Source organism: Drosophila nasuta, chromosome 2L (assembly GCF_023558535.2).
Source record: "Drosophila nasuta strain 15112-1781.00 chromosome 2L, ASM2355853v1, whole genome shotgun sequence".
NCBI classification, from domain to species: domain Eukaryota; kingdom Metazoa; phylum Arthropoda; class Insecta; order Diptera; family Drosophilidae; genus Drosophila; species Drosophila nasuta.
In genome coordinates, this window is record NC_083455.1 from 16,446,724 (window position 1) to 16,467,547 (window position 20,824).

Here is a 20,824-nt window from a genome sequence, read left to right on the forward strand (position 1 = left end):
AGCGAGGCTTTCGGTCGCATGTCAAGGCAAGCGTAGCTTCGACGCCGACGTCGGCGTCAACTGCGGCGTTGGCGGCAGCGTCGTTGCTAAGTTTTGTGACCCTTTTCGGCAGACACTTTTTTTCCCTCCTCGCTTTGTTTACTGTTGTTGTTGGCGTTGTAGTGTTAACCGCCAGTGTGTACATACGGTAAGTAGAAATTCTATAAGGTTCTCGGAAACACACGCATACATTGATGTACTTTTTTGTTTTTCTTTTTTTTATGACTATGGCACACTAAAACAAAAGTTGAAGTAATTAAAGCGTTGCCAGCTGACGTCACTGACGTTGAGTGGCTTCTTCTACGATTACTGTTTGCTGCTGGTCGCGCATGAGCAAGAGAATGCACTCCCGCACAAGGACACGTGCCTGGGCAATGTCACGCAACAGGCGCTCCTTTGGGGCACGCAATCCAATTGTTGTTGGTCCCAAATTGCTTTGCATCTCTGCTATGGTCCGCAACAGGCTGCCATAGACATCCACTATGTTGGGCGTTTCTGTGGTAAATATAAATTCGATTTAAATTCAATTGCATACCAATTATTTATAGTTTGTATAGAATATGTATGTATTTTTAGAGCTTATCCAATTTATTGGATTATATCTAATATTAAGGTACAGTGAAACACGAACATTTCTCCTCATAAGTATTGTAGACCCAACAACAAAAATAATTCAATAATGTGAATGCATTTAAAGCAGTCAGATTTGTTTATTTGTATTGAATTTACATGTGTCCTTGAATTAAAAAGCTCTTTCAATTCCTTCTAGTTTAGAAGTTATACAATATTCAAAGACTACTTAATACGAATTAATCTTAACTTACCCGTTGCATTTCCTCCTCCAGCTCCATTGGTGGTCAGGGACATCATTTGGAGCTGGGCCTGCACAAACTTGGTGTACTCCAGCTTGGCCAGCACTTGTTTGTATTCGTTAGCATAGGCCGTGGCATCTGCCATTTTTTGTTGCTGTTGCAACTTGCTGCGCGTATGGTGCGAAGAGGAGGGAGCGAAAGTTGCTGCTCCTAGTGGTATGATTTCCACAAGTGGTGTTGGTGGTGCCATTTGAATTGCTTCCACAGTGTTATTTTCCACTTCATCTAGGTTTTCCTCGGAATTAGTTGATTTCGGTACAGATGGCACAGCTGTGACAGTTATATCGCTATATCTCTGACGAAATGAATCCAGATCCATAAAGTCCATTTCATAAGCTATTCTCGATTGCACCAAACTAAAAGCCTACTTTGATGACTGAACAATAATTTTTGACAAGCATTTGACAAACAATAATATTTGACAGCTCTCTTAGTTCAAAATGAAATTGGGGAACCCATCATCCGGGAATGGAACTGGAAAAGTGAACTAAATCAAATCGAGAAACAATGCAAAACGAAATTTCATAATTTCTAATTGTAAATGCAATAAGTAGAATAGAAGAATAGCATTAAATACATATAGGAAATTTGTATTCAAATGTAATCATAGAATTTTGAATTACATATTATAGAAAAGAATATTTCTGATAGCTAGATGGTACGGTATTTAAGGTATGGCTTCTATCAGTTAGTTGTAGTTCAACTGGGGAACGTTCTCTTTCAATAAAAACCAAAATTCCCAAATGTACAAGATGTTTTTTTTTAAAATTATTAACAGTTAGGCTCTAAGATCAGCAACAGATGAAAGACATTTCCTGCTGGCGTTTCAACGATAATCTCTTTGGTTCACCCTAAGAAAAAGTTTTACCATGGTCTCTATTCAAAGTACTTTTTTCGCAGTTTGGTTTTTTAGGGGAAACCTGACAGCACTTCCTACTTTTTATGCAAAGACCAGAAGAGTGTTTTTGGTGGAGGGTTACTCTCATTGCATATTTTTGTATTTTTCGACGCGGCGAGGTTCTGTTACACTAACAACACCTATGTCTGTGTGTTGCATAGTATGTTTCCGCACATCTCATTTGGGGCACAAAGAAGTGACGTGCGGGTAATTACGCGGCAGTTGAATAAAACTCATTCATAAACCGGGCATTCTCTTTTTTTTTGGCTTTAATGCCAGTTGGTTGTAGGTGCTTGGCAGAGACAGAGACAGAGTCGGAGCAGTGTGGCAGGCGGTCAAGCGTGCTTCCCGCACGCAGATACTTGGATTCGTTCTACCCCCAAAGCGAGCACAACGTGTGGGGCATGACGACGGTGACGCATGGAATTGAAATAGAAAGAGGCACCTGGAAGCGTGTTTTTTTGTTTTCCAGAATTTGTTATTATGGTGGCTAGAATTTACGAGTTTAACAATAAAGGTGTACAACAAAATTTTGGATGCTACAGAGTCAAGTTCGAATTGTTCTTCAATTGCTGTTCAGCTGCTGGGCCTGCAGCAGATCTTTGAGATCGCGTTTTGATGGCTCGCCGCACTCGAATCGATGATAGTCAACGATGTCAACGCCGCGCTCTTTGAGCACTTCGCCCACCGTCTTATCGGCATCGAGCAGATATTCCTGATAAATGAGACACGTCTCATCATCTTTATTCTCCGCCGGCTTATCCTTGCCATATTCGCCAATTTTGATGGGTTTCATGCCAACAATTTGCTGACAAATTCCCTTTTGCACTTCCAGATCCTCAAAGTCACGTGCACGAAATGCGACAATGGCACCATATTTTCCCACCTGGGTAATATTCTGTGTGGTCGTGATATTGGTGGGCGCTGGATGCGCATAGCCAGTAAGCATTAGATCGTTGTTGACCTTGAAACAGAGGGCACGTCGTATGCTTGCGTTTTCGCCAATGGCTCCGATAAGCAGCGCCAGATGATCGGCCAGATTGCCGCCTTGCGGCGTTTCCAGATTTTTCAGAGCATCCGCATCAAAGCCAAGCTGCAAAGCAACAAGAATTTACAGATTAATATGTTGAGATATATCTTATATATATAATATATAACTCAAGAGTAAATACTCTAGCTCCACACTTGTGGTTTTGATATTAACGGTGCAGGATCTAAATTCTAAAGTAAACTTAAGTGTTTATGTCTAACTCTGTGACGTGGGATCTGGATCATAAAGAAAGATAAATGAACGTGTCTATATGATAATGTCATCACACACAAACTTCTACTTCCTATCCATAGGATGGTTATAAATGTATCTCGTTGGTTACCTTCCAGATGTCACCGTCGAACTCCGTTTGATCCGTGTAGTGCAGCACAATGCGCGACACGTGATCCACGAAGCGCTTAAACGTATCGTTGCGTGCCACGAAATCCGTCTCACAATTCAACTCCACCATGGCGCCACGATTGCCATTGATGAGCACGCCAACCAATCCTTGTGTGGTGACACGATCTGCTACTTTGGTGGCCTTGGACCAGCCCATTGATTGCGCCTGTTCGTGCAGCCATTTCTCAGCCTGCAATGAATAAGAGATAAAGGTTTAGTTGTTACACACTTAATAACATATCCCTTCCTCACACCTGGCTGATGTCGTTGTTATGCAACTCGAGCGCTTTCTTGCAGTTGGCGAATGTGTAGCCGGTCTTCTTCCGCAGCGCCGACAGCGCGCTCTTCTCCAAACCAGCGCCGGCGGCATAAAAGCGCCGCGTGGTGTGAAGAGTACGTCCGAGAAACTTTTGCAGCAACATACTTAATTGAGAATTTATCTATGGCTTTTTTTCTAATTTACTTGTTTTACTTGTTGCACTAGCCTACTGCTGCTATGGGCAACAAAAAAAATGTGCTGATGGTTGTTGCCTAGGTTGTTGGGTTTACTATTTGTTAAATCAATTTTTCTAATTTGTGATTTGCATTTGTTTTCAAACAGTTGATAGTGCAGCAAACACCGGCTGCTGTGGTCTTTAATTAATCGTAATAAACGCGTTGAGGCGCCTTAATTTAACAATAACAATAAACGCGGTGTGAAATTGCTTGTGCAATACTTGTTTTCCGTGCTTTTAATTTTGTTGTTGTTCTTTTTCGGTCATTTTTAGTTTCAATTTCTCACACATCGACCACCCCCTTCCTTCCCTTTCCTATCAACCGGCTGTTACACATCTATCGATTTGACATATTTGATGTTTCGCTTTCGATGAATCGAAATCAACTCTGACAATAATTCAACTCGATACATTTTTTTTAAACAGTGCTGCCACCTGCCGGCAAAAAGGTTAGGTGTGCGCGCGTAATTTGAAAAGAACATAAGAAAAAGAACGAGCTGCACGCACAATGGCGAAACAAAATCAAAACAAGGAAATACCCAGTTTTACATCGGTTTGCGGTGCCAGACGCATCTGCTCGAAATCGAAAATGTTATACACACGACCCAAGCCCGATGTGCTGCAAAGCATCTTGCAATCAAAAGCGAATTCGGAATACAAATCGCGAAAGCTGTGGTATGAACTCAATATGCCCGAATGTGCCAGCCGCTTGTTTGATGGCCAAATGCTATCGGATCTACCCGAAAGTTTAGTGGCCACAAAATCACGATCACGGCACAGAGCATCCGACAAGTCAGGCGATCAGGGCAAGCCAACGTCTCATTACATGGCCATGCGAAAAGAACGAGAGAACTTTCGCCGTAAACTAGTAGAGCTCATTCTTAACATGGATGAAGGTGGTGAAGAAGCTCCCACAGCAGATACTGCTTTTCCAGATCAAAGTGAACGTGAAGTATTACGATATTATTACTACATCAAGCATGGCATTGACACAATACACGTGTCCACCATCAGTAAAAAGACACTGAAAAGGTAGAGTTGGAAAATTAACGAATTTATCAATTTACGAATGAATTAACGATTTGCTAATTTGCAGAATTATAAATTTAGTGCCACCATTATTAAAAAAAATGGGAGTCAGCATTAGTTGAAAACATTGCGGAGGTGCGTTCGGATTATGTGTTTGCCATGAAAAAGGCGGTGGTCGATTTTGTTTTAAGGCATTCGGTGTTGGATCGCCTAACTCAAGAAGGAACTCCAGCAACGTTTGAGACGCCCGAACGCAAGGAAATTAAAATACTCATGAATCACTGGCGATATCGGTAAGTGCTCCTTGATTATATAAGATTTAAGATAGATTTATTCAGAATATTCATTTTTCATTTTTTTTAAATAAGTACTATTTATAAAACCTTAAGTAATAGATAGAATATGTTTTAAACATTGAATTACACATTAAATGGAATTTAAATCAATTCCATTTGTTATTTAAAATTATAAACAACAAATTAATTGCATCCTGACTTAATATCCGGATCAAATAATTTGTGTATTAAATTAATAACAGAAAAGTATACTTCTCATAAGGCTATTAAAAATAATTAATTTTTTCTCTACTCTAACCAAAATTAATAAGTTATGTATATTTTCAAAATCACACGATTTAAAATACAGAATGTATAACCCAAAACCGTGAAGAAATAAGCTTAAAAGCGTATTAAAATGAAGTGTTAAATTGGAATCCATTAAGTTCCGGGGGAAGCATATCAGGAAAGTCGTTAGAAAGTTGCCAGCTTCAAAAGCATGCAATTGACATGCAATTACACCCACACACACTTAAAAAGCTTATGTGCGTGTGTGTGTGTGTGTTGTAAGTGTTTGCGTGTGCTGACTGCCTTTGTAAATTGTATAAAGAAGTCAATTCAAAATGAGTCGTCAGCGTGCGAAATCTTATAAAATAACTTGACAATAGCGCATATATGAGACGCGGGAGAGTGAAGTAGAAGTTTGCAGGGCAAGATTATTAAGAGACTGCCTGGCTGTTAGACTAGGGAGTGAAGCTTGGTGCGGAGGGGGCGGGGAACGCGAGAAATCGCTTTGCGGCATACCAAAAAAAAAGAGAAAAGTTTTTAACCACACTTTTGCAACTACAATGGCAGGCAATGGAGGCGGAAATGGAAAAGCAGCAGGAGCAGCAGCATCAAGAACTTGGAAGCACAAGTCGAAGCTGAAGCTAAAGCTGTAGCTGTAGCTGATGCTGAAGCAGAAGCTGAACCTGATGAAGAGGCGGAACCAAAAAGAGCTGAAAGTTAAATCCTCCTGTGTATTGGTTTGACATCTGATGAGCAACATTAAGACTTTTGCAGCACAGGAGGCGGAGATACAAACACAACACACACACTACACTACACACTACACTAGAGAACATATTCCACGAAGTTGTAAAAGGGATATGCTTAAAAATGAATTGAACTTGGCGCGGGGCGGAGCAGAGGGGGGGGCGTGGTAACATTCGCTTTGTGAGATGGAAAAACTTTCGACCCTAAGTGGGTCGTCTTTGGCAAATTGGACGGGAGCACATCGATAGCGGGGAAGGAAGGAGGCATGGAAGGCAGGCAGCTCTAATTTATAGCTTAAAGCATTTAGCCTCATTAAATGTAGGCCAAGCTAGGCGTTTGAACGCAGGCGGTTTTGGATCTATGCACACTGCTTAATGGGCCATATTAAAATAGCTCAAGTGAAAAGTTTTCCCATTCAAGATAATTTGCATAACTTGCTCTCGCAGCGTCATTTAATGAAATCTCCTCCATTTGCAGCTACGATGAGAATCGCAGTCGTTTGATGAAAACCCTCTTCTGCATCCATCGAAGCGTTGCCAGCATCCTGGAGGTCTGGAGCATGAAGTATAGCAGCAAGTTCTTGGTCAACATCGAGGAGCTTAGCAAGGTCGAACAGCCTTTCACACTCTTTAATTTTGTGGCAAGTTTTACAACGATCCTCTCCATACTTTAGATATTTCTATTGAAATTTTGTTGTATACTTCTATTTTAGTATATCTGTGGAGGTCATATAGATGTGGCCAAGCAAATGCTAGAGGATATTTGGTATGGAGAGATCCATACGACGCTGTTAAGGGCCAGCAAACGTGGTCAACTGCCGGACATCAGACGCATGACGTTGGTGAAGCGTTTCTTCAATTGTGTCGCTGCTTTAATGACACAACAGCTCGAGGACATTTGCATACGCAGCTTGAAGGCATTCGCTGATTACGTTTGCGATTTTGGCGTAAGACAAGGGCGGGCTCTTTGGGGAGGGAGGGAATCTTTTATTATATCGTCTATCCGTCAGTCATGTCCTTGTCATTAATGGTTTTAAAAGCTCTTAGCTGCGAATTTAAAACAGAATTTCTTGGGATGTAACAGCAAGCTTTTCACCCCTAACCTTTTGGCAGCTTTGGCTTTGAGGATTTGTAATGATAATGACTGAATTAGTTACGCTTAATTTCTAGCTCGTAATGTAATAATAATAATTAGGAATATAACATTCGTAATTTATGTAATTTTAAGCCTTAAATTAGGGGACTTTTTGATGCTTATTTTATGGCTTGTGAAATAATAATACTTTATACTTTATACTTGAATGGTCAAGCTTATAGCCTAATTATATTAAGGGTTCTATTGATTTATATAATCCAAGTGTGTTCATTCAAGCTATTTTTATTCTTTCCTTCCTTATAACAAAATATTTTAACTTCCTACTCCTCTATATATTTGTGAAATCTAATCTATCACCAATTCTCCTTTCTATGGTCCTGGAATATTGATTTGAGGTCAAGCTATTTTAAATTCTTTCTTTCATTATTTCTCGTTCACAAACAGCATTCAAATCCTGGCTTCGAGATCTCGATCTTCCTTGCCGAGGAGGATACAATTGCCTTCAATCCCAGTTTCTCCAAGATTCAGAGCGAACTGTTGCGCGTCATAGATTCAATTGTGTTGAGTGTGCAATCGATGCCACGCATTGAGGGAAAACTCTATACGGATCTCAAGATTTCTAAGAAGTTTTACTTGACACCAACGGTGCCCGATAGCATTGTGGCTGACACCAAGAATCGGATTTGCATGATGCTGGAGGAGCAACGCATTGGTCCGGAATTGCGCTTACAAGACTTTGATCAGTTTATCGATCTGATCAACGGCATCGATGCTGAACGTGTGGGACGCTTCATGGAGGGCGATGCAAGTTTTGAGCAGTACATCGATATGGTGTACGAGTATCGGGAGAAGGAGGATCGCATAGCCAAGGAAGTGTGGGGCGTAATACGTATGGGACTCTATGAGTTTCATCGCGAGAAGTTTATCGATCACATGGAACAGTTGGCGCGACAATTGCAATCGGATTTGCTATCTAGAATGGTGGCAGATCAGCAGGCTAGGATTAGTCGCCTAGGTAAAGAATACGATATGATTGCGAAGAAGGCATTGACAGTGCCCAAGGACACCGCCGAGTTGATGGAACTCAAAGCTTATGTGGTGCATGCCGAGGAGAATCTGGTGCCGGAGATGGAGACGCGTCTGAAGGTGAACATGACAGAGATACTTTGGCTAATGGATCACACTCTCTACTCTCCGCTGGAGATTAAGAACAACAGCAACTCGTTCCAATGGTATCTAAAATTGGCCTCTGTGTTTGAACAACATCGCGGCATCATTGCCGAGAAGATGATCGAGTACCAGGAGCTGCTCAAGAAACGCATCGAAATGTTCCGCCGCGAGCTGCAAAACTATTACGATCAAGTACAAGGCTACGACACTTGGGGCGATATTAAGCAGCTGTCCAAGTATAAGAAACGTGCCACACTTCTCGATCAGCGACTTGTCACCGCCATGGAGACCATCGATCAGATCAACGAGGAGGAAACCGCCTATGGCTGGGATCTCTCACAGTATCCGGTGCGCAAGAAGACCCACGATCAACTGAAGCCATATAAGAACCTCTTTGATGCTGGCCAAGACTTTATCGACAAGTGGGAGACGTGGATGTACTCACAAGTGGGTTCATTTGATCCCGATGAGATCGATGGCGATGTGGCCAACTTTTATCGCGTCATTCAGAAGTTAGAGAAGCAGATGGGCGAACATCCCACGACCATGCAGCTCATACTTGATGTCAAGGAGCAAATCGAACATTTCCGCGGTCATATGCCGATTATCAATACCCTGGGCAATCCGGGCATGAAGGCGCGTCATTGGGAGCAAGTTTCCGAGATTATTGGCTTCCCCATCAAGGTGTCGCCGGAGCTGACGCTCGAGAAGATTATCGAGTATCAGCTGGACGAGTATGTGCCCAAATTCGAGGCGATCTCGGAGAGTGCTACCAAGGAGAACAATCTGGAGAAGGCCATGGCCAAAATGGTCAGCGAATGGGAGGGCGTCGAGTTCAATATTTCGCCATACAGGTAAGGAATTAAGTGGCAAAAATATACTACAAAAGAGGGTAGTAAATCTTATAGATAGGTGTAAATACTTTTAGATCGTTTACACTCTTACATTCTTGTCCGTTTTATAAACACCTATCAACTATTGTTCTTAAAAACTCTTACTAAATGCAATTAAATGATTTATTACAGAGATTCAGGCACCTTCAAGTTGTCTGCCGTGGATGACATACAGATTCTGTTGGACGATCAAATCATCAAAACGCAGACTATGAAGAGCTCACCCTACATCAAACCCTTCGAGACGGACATACTGTAAGAGTTCCACTGTGCTTTACCTAACAGTTCATTAACTTACGAATTTTTTCTACTCACAGCAAGTGGGAAGCCAAGCTTATGTTGCTGCAAGAAATTCTGGACGAGTGGCTGCGTGTTCAAGCTACTTGGATGTATCTGGAGCCCATATTCAGCAGTCCCGATATTCAACAGCAAATGCCGGAAGAAGGACGTCGGTTCAGCGCTGTGGATAAGGTGAGTCTAGACTGTAAAGTTATTTATTTTTAATAATTTCTGATTCCTCATTTCACCTACAGATCTGGAAGGAACTAATGAAGCAAGTGGCTTCCGATCCGCGTGTCATGACCGTCGTTCAAATCGACAAGATGAACGACAAGCTAAAGAAGGCTTATTATCTGCTGGAGATTATACAAAAGGGACTCAATGCTTACCTGGAGAAGAAGCGTCTGTATTTCCCACGTTTCTTCTTCCTCTCCAACGACGAGTTGCTCGAAATCCTCTCAGAGACCAAGGATCCCACACGCGTCCAGCCGCATCTCAAGAAGTGTTTCGAGGGCATTGGTACACTCAACTTTACCGAGGAACTGGAGGTCACCGCTATGCGTTCCTCGGAGCGTGAGGAGGTTATACTGGTGGATGTCATCTCCACGGCTAAGGCGCGAGGTCAGGTGGAGAAGTGGCTGCTTGAACTGGAGATCGACATGAAGAAGAGTTTGCATCACAAGATCTCCGAGGCCTTCTACAGCTATGTGAAGATGCAGCGCAACATTTGGGTTTTAACTTGGCCAGGACAGTCGGTGCAATCGATATCCTTGACCTATTGGACGCTGGAGATCACGGAGTGCTTTCTCAGCGAGACACCTAAAGAAAGTTTGGCGAAATATTTGCAAAAATGCATGATGCAAATCAACAAGATTGTCGATCTAGTGCGCGGTGATCTCAACACACAGAATCGCATAACTCTCGGCGCTTTGGTTGTGCTCGATGTGCATGCTCGCGATGTATTGGCGGATATTGTGGAGAAGGGTGTCGACGATCTGCAGGACTTTCAGTGGTTGTGCCAGCTGCGCTATTACTGGGAGGACAACAATTTGGATACTAGGATGATTAATTGCTCCCTGCCTTATGGTTACGAGTATCTGGGGAATACTCCACGTTTGGTTGTCACTCCTTTGACCGATCGTTGCTATCGCACGCTGTTTGCTGCTCTTAATCTACATTTGGGTGGCGCTCCTGAAGGTCCTGCGGGCACTGGCAAAACAGAGACCACCAAGGATTTGGCCAAAGCTGTGGCCAAGCAGTGTGTGGTGTTTAATTGCTCTGATGGCTTGGATTACTTGGCGCTGGGCAAGTTCTTCAAGGGCTTGGCTTCGTGTGGCGCCTGGTCTTGCTTTGATGAGTTCAACCGCATTGATTTGGAAGTGTTGTCTGTGGTCGCTCAACAGATCTTAACCATTCAGCGAGGCATCAATTCAGGCTCGCCAACTCTAGTGTTTGAGGGTACCACGCTTACCTTGGATCCCACTTGCGCTGTCTTTATCACCATGAATCCTGGCTATGCTGGTCGCTCCGAGTTGCCCGATAATCTGAAGGTAAACTCACTGATTAATTATTTATATATGTTTATTATAAACTCATTTATTTACTTTCCTAGGCTTTGTTCCGTTCGGTGGCCATGATGGTGCCGGATTATGCCTTGATTTCCGAGATTGAATTGTACTCCTATGGTTTCCTTACCGCCAAGCCTCTTTCGGTCAAGATTGTGGCTACCTATCGCTTGTGTTCGGAGCAGTTGAGTACTCAGTGCCATTATGATTATGGCATGCGTGCTGTCAAGTCTGTGCTGAAGGCTGCTGGCGCCCTGAAGCTGCGCTATCGCGATGAGAATGAAGATATTTTGGTGCTACGCTCCATTAAGGACGTTAATCTGCCCAAATTCTTGAACCAGGATATTCCGCTATTCCAGGGCATTACCTCCGATCTGTTCCCGGGCGTCACGCTGCCTGAGGCCGATTATGTGGTCTTCAATGCCTGCGTACAGTTGGCTTGTGAGCGGCAGAACAAACAGTGCACGCCGTTTGTGCTCGAGAAGGTTCAACAGGTAAGGACATATAGGCAGTAATTATAGCTCATATTACACAATCTATCTCTAATCAAATTGCAGCTCTATGAGATGATTGTGGTGCGTCACGGTCTAATGTTGGTGGGTAATCCATTTGGTGGCAAGACCACCACATATCGTGTTCTCGCTGAGGCGTTGGAGTGCATGGAGAAGAAAGATGGCTCCGAGAATAAGGCCATCTTCACGATCATCAATCCCAAGGCCATAACCATGGGACAGCTCTATGGACAGTTTGATGCAGTCTCCCATGAGTGGAGCGATGGTATTCTGGCTGTAAACTATCGCCTCTTTGCAGTCTCCGATTCACCAGATCGCAAGTGGTTAATCTTTGATGGTCCCGTGGATGCTATTTGGATTGAGAACATGAACACAGTGCTGGACGACAACAAGAAACTATGTCTGATGTCAGGCGAGATTATACAGCTCTCCAATACGACCAATTTGATATTTGAGCCAATGGATTTGGAGGTTGCATCGCCAGCCACTGTTTCGCGTTGTGGCATGATCTATTTGGAGCCAAGTTCGCTGGGCTGGGAACCGCTGGTCACTTCCTGGAAGAACACTTTGCCCGCCTCATTTCACAGCGTGAGCAAGAATTTAATCTCAATGCTGGTACAACGTTTCTGTCCTCTGTTGTTGTATGTGGTTAGGAAGAGTTTGCGAGAAATTGCGCCAACTTCGGATACCAATTTGATGGTCAGCTTGATGAATTTCTTTGAGTGCTTCATCGATGATTTTCGTGATGAGAAATATGTAGCCAACATATCAGATTTAGATTTTCGCGCCCAGGTCGAAGGCATCTTTTTGTTTTCGGCGATTTGGTCGCTGGGCGGCTCATTGACCGCCGAGAGTAGGGAGAAGTTTAATCTTATCTTTCGTGCGTTGTTGGAGAAAACGTTTCCACAGAGCCTTTACGACACTTACGATGTCCCCGAGGATCTCTATGTGGACACGCTGGCCAAGCCTTTCATCTTTCCCATACCCAAACAGGGGTCGGTCTTCGATTATCGCTACATCAAGGAGGGCAAAGGCAAGTGGAAGCCGTGGCAGGATGATGTGAATTCGGCGCCCCCATTACCACGTGATATACCCGTCAATCAGATTATCATTCAGACCAATGAGAGTGTGCGCATCGCTGCCGTGATTGATCTGTTGGTGCGACATGGCAAACCCTTGATGTTGGTGGGCCCAACAGGCACGGGCAAGAGTGTCTATGTCATCGACTATATGCTTAATCGCATGGATCTATCGACTTACAAACCATTGCTCATCAGTTTCTCGGCTCAAACTTCGGCTAATCAGACACAGGACATCATCATGTCCAAGCTGGACAAACGTCGCAAGGGCGTCTTTGGTCCACCGCTCAACAGTCGTTATGTCATCTTTGTGGACGATGTTTCAATGCCACTAAAGGAGAACTATGGCGCTCAGCCGCCCATTGAGCTGTTGCGTATGATGCTCGATCACATGATGTGGTACGATCGCAAGAATATTGTGCCCATGAAGCTGATTGATCTGCAGATGATTGTCGCTATGGGACCGCCTTCGACGGGCAATACGGTCACACCGCGTTTCCAGCGCTTCTTCAATGTGGTGTCTATCGATGACTTTAACGACGACATCATGAATACCATCTTTGGCAAGATTGTGCTCTGGCATTTGGATACACGGTGAGTGCTTGAATTAACTTCAAATTGGGATGGGACCGTGACTCCTGACACACGTGATTTTGTCTAGATGGGGAATAACCTTTTCCCCATTTAAACAAAATCACACCTGCCAGGAGTCACGCTATAATTCTAGAGTATACAATTTGTATAGGCAACATACAAAATTCGACCAATTGCTTTTCACTAACTCTCCTTTGCAATTCAACCTAAATATTTTGATATCTTAATCTTTTCTCCTCCTTTCAGCGGCTTCTCAAAGGAGTTTGATCCGTGCATCGACGAGATTGTAAGCGCCACACTTGCAGTGTACAACGATGCGAAGTTGAATCTGCTGCCCACGCCAGCCAAGTCGCATTATCTGTTCAATCTGCGCGATTTCTCACGTGTAATACAGGGTGTCTTGCTGTCGGTGCCCGAGGCAACGGAGGACATGAATTCGATGCGTCGTCTGTGGGTGCATGAAGTGCTGCGTGTCTACGGCGATCGCTTGGTGGAGGATGCGGATCGCACTTGGCTATTTGGCAAGTTGTGCACCACAGTGCAGGATTCTTTCAATATCGATCCGACGCGTTTGTTTGGCCGCCTGGTGGCGAAGGATAAGAAGCTGGAGGAGGCAGATTTCCGACAGTTGATCTATTGTGATTTCACGAATCCGAAGGCGGACACAAAGAACTATGTGGAGGTGCAAGATCTGGAGGAGTTGCGCAGTGTGGTGGAGGCCTATCTTGTTGAATATAATAACATGTCGAAGAAACCAATGAATCTGGTGCTCTTCCGCTTTGCCATCGAGCATTTGTCGCGCATATGTCGCATCATAAAGCAGCCACGTAGTCATGCTCTGCTCATCGGTGTCGGCGGCTCCGGGCGTCAGAGCTTGACTCGACTGGCTTCGCATATATGCGACTATGAGCTGTTCCAAGTGGAAATCACTCGATTGTATGGTCCTTATGAGTATCATGAGGATATTAAATTAATATTACGCAAGATCGGTGCGTCCGAAATGCATGGCGTTTTCCTCTTTACGGATGTCCAGGTAAGACAATCGTCTTCAATCGGATTAAATCTATTTATTTACATTGTATTTATCTGTAGTTAGTTTAGTTTATCATTTTATATATCCTTGCAAATGTTATTGAGAGAAACATATGTATATAGCTCTTACAGTTAACAATTTGCAGCGATATAAATTCTTTGGCTTGCCGAAGGTAGCTTTTGGTTCCCGTTCTCTTGTTTAAATAAGTACTCGGCATGCTTGGCTAACATTTTGAGCGTTTTAGATCAAAGACGAGTCGTTCCTGGAGGATATCAACAATCTGCTGAACTCGGGCGAGGTGCCCAATCTGTTCAGCAACGAGGAGAAGATCGAAGTGGTCGAGAAGATGTCGCAAATCGACAAGCAGCGCGACAAAGCCGTGCAAACCGACGGCAGTCCCGTGGCCCTATTTAATTTCTTTGTGACGGTGGGAGATGATCGTTGATCAACACATACACACATATCATTATATATGATTCCTTGTTAGCAATGTATACTAATAGCATATCTTTAACTACCTTTTTATTATGTAGACCTGCAAGGAGCAGCTGCACATTGTGTTAGCTATGTCGCCCATTGGCGATGCGTTGCGCAATCGCATTCGCAAGTTTCCCTCGATCGTCAATTGTTGCACTATCGATTGGTTCCAGCCCTGGCCAGAGGATGCTCTACTCGCGGTGTCTACACGCTTTCTGGCCTCTGAGGATCTGACTGCTCTGGAGCGGAAGACAGCCATTGACATGTGCATGGAATTCCACACCTCGACGCAGGAACTTTCGGCGAAATTCTTTACGAGATTGCATCGCTACAACTATGTGACGCCCACCTCGTATTTGGAATTGATTCAGACATTCAAATCGCTGTTGAGTCAGAAGAGAAAGTAAGTACAAAATAATGTCGATAAATCTATGAAGATTTTTTAATTACAATTAGTGTAGGAATTTGATTGGGGGTTTCCATTTATTTATTAAGTTTGTACTAATATTTGATAGTCACAATGATCGTAGAATATTTTTTTGAACGGAAGAGCGTTAAGTTTAGGGTTAACTGTGATGCGTTTGAATTTTACTTTGTATAAGTTAGTATTGAATAAGTTTAATGTAAGTTAATCTATGTCAGGAGCAAATATCGACATTAAAAGTGCAGTAAATTGAGTAACTAATCACGTTAACTTTTAGCAATATTACCACGAATCGCAATCGCTATTTGACGGGTATTTCGCAGCTGGACATTGCTGCCCAACAAGTGGGCGTGATGCAGGAACAATTGCAGGCACTCGAACCCAAGCTGAAGGAAGCCTCCGAAATTGTGGCCGAACAAGTGGCCAAAGTGACGGCCGACAGCAAAGTGGCTGCAGAGCAGCGAGAGCTGGTCAAACTCGATGAGCAGGCGGCCAAGGAGCAGGCAGCTGTGGCTCAGGAGATCAAGGATGAATGCGATGCCAAATTGGGCGAAGCGTTGCCCATTTTGGAGGCAGCCTTGTCGGCTTTAAATACGCTCACTACCGCTGACATTGCTGTGGTCAAGACGATGAAGAGTCCGCCAATTGGTGTGCGCATTGTGATGGAAGCTGTTTGCATTCTGAAAGACATGAAGCCGGACAAAGTGCCCAATCCCAGTGGCGTGGGTACTGTGGAGGATTACTGGGGTCCCTCGAAGCGTGTGCTGAGCGACATGAAGTTCCTCGACAGCTTGCTCAACTTTGACAAAGATAACATTCCGCCTGAGGTGATGAAGAAGCTGCAACAGCGTATTCTCAGCAACGAAGCCTTCGATCCGGAGAAGATCAAGTCGGCGTCCACGGCCTGCGAGGGTCTCTGTCGTTGGGTCATTGCGCTGTCCAAATACGATGTGGTGGCCAAGATTGTGGCACCCAAAAAGATTGCTCTCGCCGAGGCTGAAGCTACTTATAATGCTGCCATGAAGCTGCTCAACGAGAAGTTGGCGCAATTGGCGCGTGTCGAGGCAAATTTGGCGGCTATTCAAAAGATACTCGACGAACAGTTGAGGCAATATGGGTGAGTTATTGTAGTTGCTTCAGAGATGCAGCGGCTGAGTTTTATTTCTTTTTTCTTTAGTATACTTCTAGCAGAGCACGAGGCTTGCACCAAGAAGCTGCAACGTGCCCAGGAACTCATCTCGGGCTTGGGAGGCGAACGCACTCGTTGGTCCGAGTCGGCAAAGAACTTGCAGGCGAGCTTCAAGAGCGTCACTGGCGATGTGCTCATCTCGTCGGGTGTTGTCGCCTATTTGGGTCCTTTCACTATTGATTTTCGTGTCAAACAAATTCGCAAATGGGTTACCAAGTGCATCGATTATGGCGTCACCTGCACTCCAGACTTTCAGCTAGCCACAGTGCTGGGCGAAGCTGTTGAGATTCGTTTCTGGAACATTTGCGGACTGCCCACGGATGCTTTTTCTGTGGAGAGCGCCATTATGATGAAGTGAGTACGAGTAATTAGTAGAAATTTTGTTATATTATTGTGTGGGAGAAATTTTTTTAATGAGCGGCAAGGCAAGCTCCTTTTTGGTTTCAGTTGTCTATATTTAATATAAGTCCCAGAGAAATTTCGTTAATTGGCAACGCTTCTGAGTAATTCTTGTAATTGTTGATTCAGCCGTCTTTCGAATTTAATTCCTCGAAATGCAATTAGTTTGGCTTCAAATTTACCATTCTTATCATATTCTTGGAAATATAATTTATAGCTTCAACTGAAAACAGCTTTTAGTTATGTAGTATTATAGTGAATTTTAATTGTCTTGTTACTTGCATTTCACAGAAAGCTGTTAAGCTTTGCACTTGTTTTTAAAAGACTTGGCTTCATTATTTCGTTTTCTGAGAAATTGCTAGTACATATGTATATAATTTAAAATTACATGCAAATAGCAGTTATGAATATGCATTATTATGTACATATTTATCCTATAATACTATAAAATTGCATTAAAATTCGAGTAGCAAAATGTTCTATTGTTTTTTATTGAGTAATATAACATTATTTTGCAATTCTAATTGCAATTTTGTAGTACTTCCTTATAAAATACTATCATTGAACAATTTTCGAATTTGTTTTATTTTTTTGTCGAAAACTTTTTGAAAATTGAATAATAAAATATTTAAAATTATATTCCCGGAAGTGTTAAGTTTAATTGTTGAAAAGCTTTTGCTTATTACAATATATTAATAAATTTAAATGGTTAGATCGATAAATTACATATTGTTTAAAAAATTAATTCCCAAAAATTTGATGAAAGTTGCAAATCTCATTTGTAATTTGTGAAGGGTACTTTAAGAACCGTGCTGCTGCTTTTTGACCCTTCAAATTGCAGGCAAATGTTGCTCTTAGTTAAGTGGAGCAACAGCTGTGGCTCGTGTCCGATCCCCAATCTCATTTTCCCCAATTTTAGTCAATTGAATTTGAAATCCACGTCCGATTATAATCGTGCATAGAGCCCACATCAATTAGGCAACCTGACACGGTAATTATAGCGGAGGCGCTTGTCAGGCGCACGTTTGCCTCTGCCTCTAATTCTACATCGCTGCCCTCGTGTCTGCTTTCTTTTTGTTGTTTTGTAATTACAAAACACGAAAATGTTGAAATTCACGCATATTATGAAAATTAAAGATACGCACTGTGTGCTGTTTAGTAGCGTGGCGAGTGTGAGAACAGCACCGGATGCTGCGTTTCTCTGTCAGCTTCAAGTTTTCCAAAGGTGGCACGTAAGGCGCGGGGGTTGTACTTTCCCCCTACATCTCTCTCTCCCTTCTATCTTTGCTGTGTGCCCGCATGTGGCCGGGACACAGGAGCACCGCATGCGCCGGTGGTTGCTTTAGTTCAAGGTACAAATACATCTTCACCCCCCCGCTCAAACCCAGCAAAGTACTGAGAAGGAGCGTAGCATTTTCATGTTTGATGCGTGTGTATGAGAGTTTTACGCATCTGCTAAGTTTCCACCGTCAACTAAGGGCGGCAGTGGCAGCCTCAGTGACGGTGGCAACGTCGCGATGCCACATGCCATACCATGTCTCTTGTCGATTTAATAAAGGAAATTCTTTGGCTGCTGCTGCTGCCGATTCTGCTGTTGTTACTGCTGATGCTGCTACTGCTGTTGACTCGGAAAGTGTTCAAAGTAATTTGGAGCATGCCGAAAATACCTGAGGTGCGAGCTCTGAGGCAACCACACTCACACAACTGCACAGTTGTAGGCATTTACACTCACACACACTATAAGGATAAGCAATTGATTAATGTGCGCTCCGGGCGCATTACGTTTAATTTTTACATCGAATAGACATGGCAAATGAATGATGTTGGGATTTGCTCAGACGACAGTTTACTACGACGACCATCAACTTGCTCTCAGCTTTCTAGTATTGCTACCTTGTAGTGAACTGCTACAGCTATTGCAGCTTGCGACACAAGACAGATGAATTCTTGCTTAGTTATCTTCTTGTGTTTGCTTAAAGAAATACTCTTTTGCAGGGTAGAGCATATTAGTTGCAAAGGGCTACAAGAATTGAGGTAGTATATTAGTTAAATCTTAAGTAGTGTTAATAGTCTGTATTTCAACATGTTTGCAATATACATTTTCTTTAAATATTAGATTCATTTCTTTAACCCTAAGTGAGTCACATCTGGAGAAGTAGTTAAATTATACCGCTCATTTAACATAATTGTATAGTGAATAAATGGTAAGTAAGGAAAGCAGATAAAGTTCATACGTGATAGTAATAATTCAAGGTATTATTGTGAAGTAAGGATTAACTTTACAAAGATTGAAATATACGTAATAAATTGTTGAACATTATTATATATGTAGATTGGAACACAGCTGGTAAATATCGCGATTGTAATGATTAGCTTCGTTAGCAATATATTCTCAGATATTCTAGTATAAACTTCAATTGGTATTTTTTCCTAAAATGCATCAAAGAAAATGATCCAAAAAGATACTGAAATTGTAAATATTCCATATCTTGTATTTTGTTAAAGCAACAATATATAGCTTTATATCATTAGTTGAGTTTTGAATATTCCATATCTACTACTGTAGTTCAAATTTTATTGTTATTATTATTTTATTATAATAACGAATACAATTCTTAACTGCAAGGAGATGAGCCAGGCCTAATGTCTTCAGGCTAGCTATAATTTTATTCAGTATATAGTAGTAAGATTCTGATTTAAGTTATACAAGTCATATAATAAAGCTGGAATTTGGTTACACAATTTTGAGTAATAGAGGATAAATGTAAAGAATGTTGTTCATAGGGTATTTGTCCGTCTAGCACACTCAGTCAGCTCTCTCTCCTCCGTTAGCTTTGTTTTCGTATTGCTTTTTGCTGTGCGGTTGCCATTTGTGTGGGCTATGCTCGCATTTCTGTTGGACTTGAGCGACACGTCGACCACATGGTGACCATCTCTCGATGCGAGCACAAAGGGACCAGCAATGAGGGGACCCGCAGCAGGGAATCTCCATCTCCAACTCTCATTCCAACTCCCACTCCAACTCCAACTCCCATCTCCATTCTCATCTTCATTTACATGGCCTACACACGTAAATTGCTAATGTGGGGTAGCAGGTGCTGGATTCGCTTTTGGCCAGTTTCGGGTGCGCTGTCTCTTTGCATAAATGTTTGATTAAATAATGTTAATTTGAAAAAGGCCAAAATAAACGAGAATTGCCTTTGGGGAATAGCATTTTTATTTTTATTTATTTTGCCATTGTTGGCATTGTGTTGAGCTTTAAGCTTTCATTTCGATTCTCTCTGTAGGGAGTTGGTTTAAAGTCTTCGTATTTATGTTTTAATTTCGAGCAGAATGAAAATGAAGACTTGTGTTTTTTTTCTTTTCTTTTTTTGTAAAAAGAGATTCATTTGTGTACAATTTGTATTCTTTTACTGCAATTACATTGTGTGAATAATTTTCTTGTTCCTTTTTGCTTTTGTACTATGTATTTTGTTCTTCATTCATTCGATGTTTTTTATTTTTCTTTGCTTTTTGCTATCACATCATTCCCTCCGACAATCCCTTGTGGGTGCTTTGAACTCCGGTCGAGCTTTTCACACTGCCTACAGTAGTTGGAATCGGAATCGGAGTCGGAGTCGAGGCACATTCAACAATTGCAATCGTTTTCCGTATCTGCATTCAACTATTGTATGACCAGTGTTATACACACATACTTCACTCTATATGCATGCCGATATATATATGAATATGTGCAAATATGAATATGTCTATAGCTATATGTGGAGTACTTTGGTAGTATGCGCATTTATTCGCTGACAGTTTTTTTTTTTGGCCAGCTATTTTTTTATTGTTTTTTTTGCGTTTTCGGAATTGGCTCTTTTGTTTTTCCATCAAATATTTTTCATTCATCAAGTTTTCAATTTACAAAAATGTTCATTCATTCGCACGAACAATTTGTATTCGGTGTGAATTTGTCATGTGCTCTGATGCTGATGCTTGTCGCGTTTCAGATACTCATTTGTTTTGTTCATCTTGTTCTCCTCGTTGTTCTTGTTGTTG

At 42.4% G+C, this 20,824-nt stretch overlaps 3 protein-coding genes and 1 long non-coding RNA gene across 4 annotated transcripts in view; 2 read left to right on the forward strand and 2 right to left on the reverse strand.

The window, feature by feature from the left end:
- Window positions 1–16: 16 nt before the first annotated feature.
- Window positions 17–2,655, forward strand: LOC132783677 (uncharacterized). The gene is made up of 3 exons (XR_009632178.1): window positions 17–187; window positions 287–539; window positions 2,089–2,655. It is a non-coding gene; the product is annotated as an uncharacterized LOC132783677 (long non-coding RNA).
- Window positions 317–1,361, reverse strand: LOC132783672 (uncharacterized). The gene is made up of 2 exons (XM_060788997.1): window positions 864–1,361; window positions 317–534 (listed from the first exon to the last, which is right to left on the reverse strand). Exons 1-2 carry the CDS (start codon window positions 1,237–1,239, stop codon window positions 317–319), a joined length of 594 nt encoding a protein of 197 aa, XP_060644980.1. The 5' UTR covers window positions 1,240–1,361.
- On the reverse strand, window positions 2,288–3,997 carry LOC132783670 (elongation factor Ts, mitochondrial). Its single transcript, XM_060788995.1, has 3 exons — window positions 3,496–3,997; window positions 3,183–3,431; window positions 2,288–2,902 (listed from the first exon to the last, which is right to left on the reverse strand). Exons 1-3 carry the CDS (start codon window positions 3,661–3,663, stop codon window positions 2,375–2,377), a joined length of 945 nt encoding a protein of 314 aa, XP_060644978.1. The 5' UTR covers window positions 3,664–3,997; the 3' UTR covers window positions 2,288–2,374.
- Window positions 3,998–4,101: 104 nt separating this feature from the next.
- The window catches only part of LOC132783661 (dynein axonemal heavy chain 7), a 28,766-nt gene continuing 12,043 nt past the window's right edge, over window positions 4,102–20,824 (forward strand). The window contains 16 exon segments of the mRNA XM_060788983.1: window positions 4,102–4,767; window positions 4,832–4,859; window positions 4,861–5,057; window positions 6,552–6,714; window positions 6,787–7,020; window positions 7,614–9,193; window positions 9,365–9,487; window positions 9,550–9,703; window positions 9,766–11,061; window positions 11,124–11,570; window positions 11,634–13,261; window positions 13,508–14,294; window positions 14,539–14,721; window positions 14,828–15,174; window positions 15,473–16,312; window positions 16,373–16,738. Of these exon segments, the coding sequence (XP_060644966.1) occupies window positions 4,244–4,767; window positions 4,832–4,859; window positions 4,861–5,057; window positions 6,552–6,714; window positions 6,787–7,020; window positions 7,614–9,193; window positions 9,365–9,487; window positions 9,550–9,703; window positions 9,766–11,061; window positions 11,124–11,570; window positions 11,634–13,261; window positions 13,508–14,294; window positions 14,539–14,721; window positions 14,828–15,174; window positions 15,473–16,312; window positions 16,373–16,738 (8,897 nt within the window). The 5' untranslated portion in view covers window positions 4,102–4,243.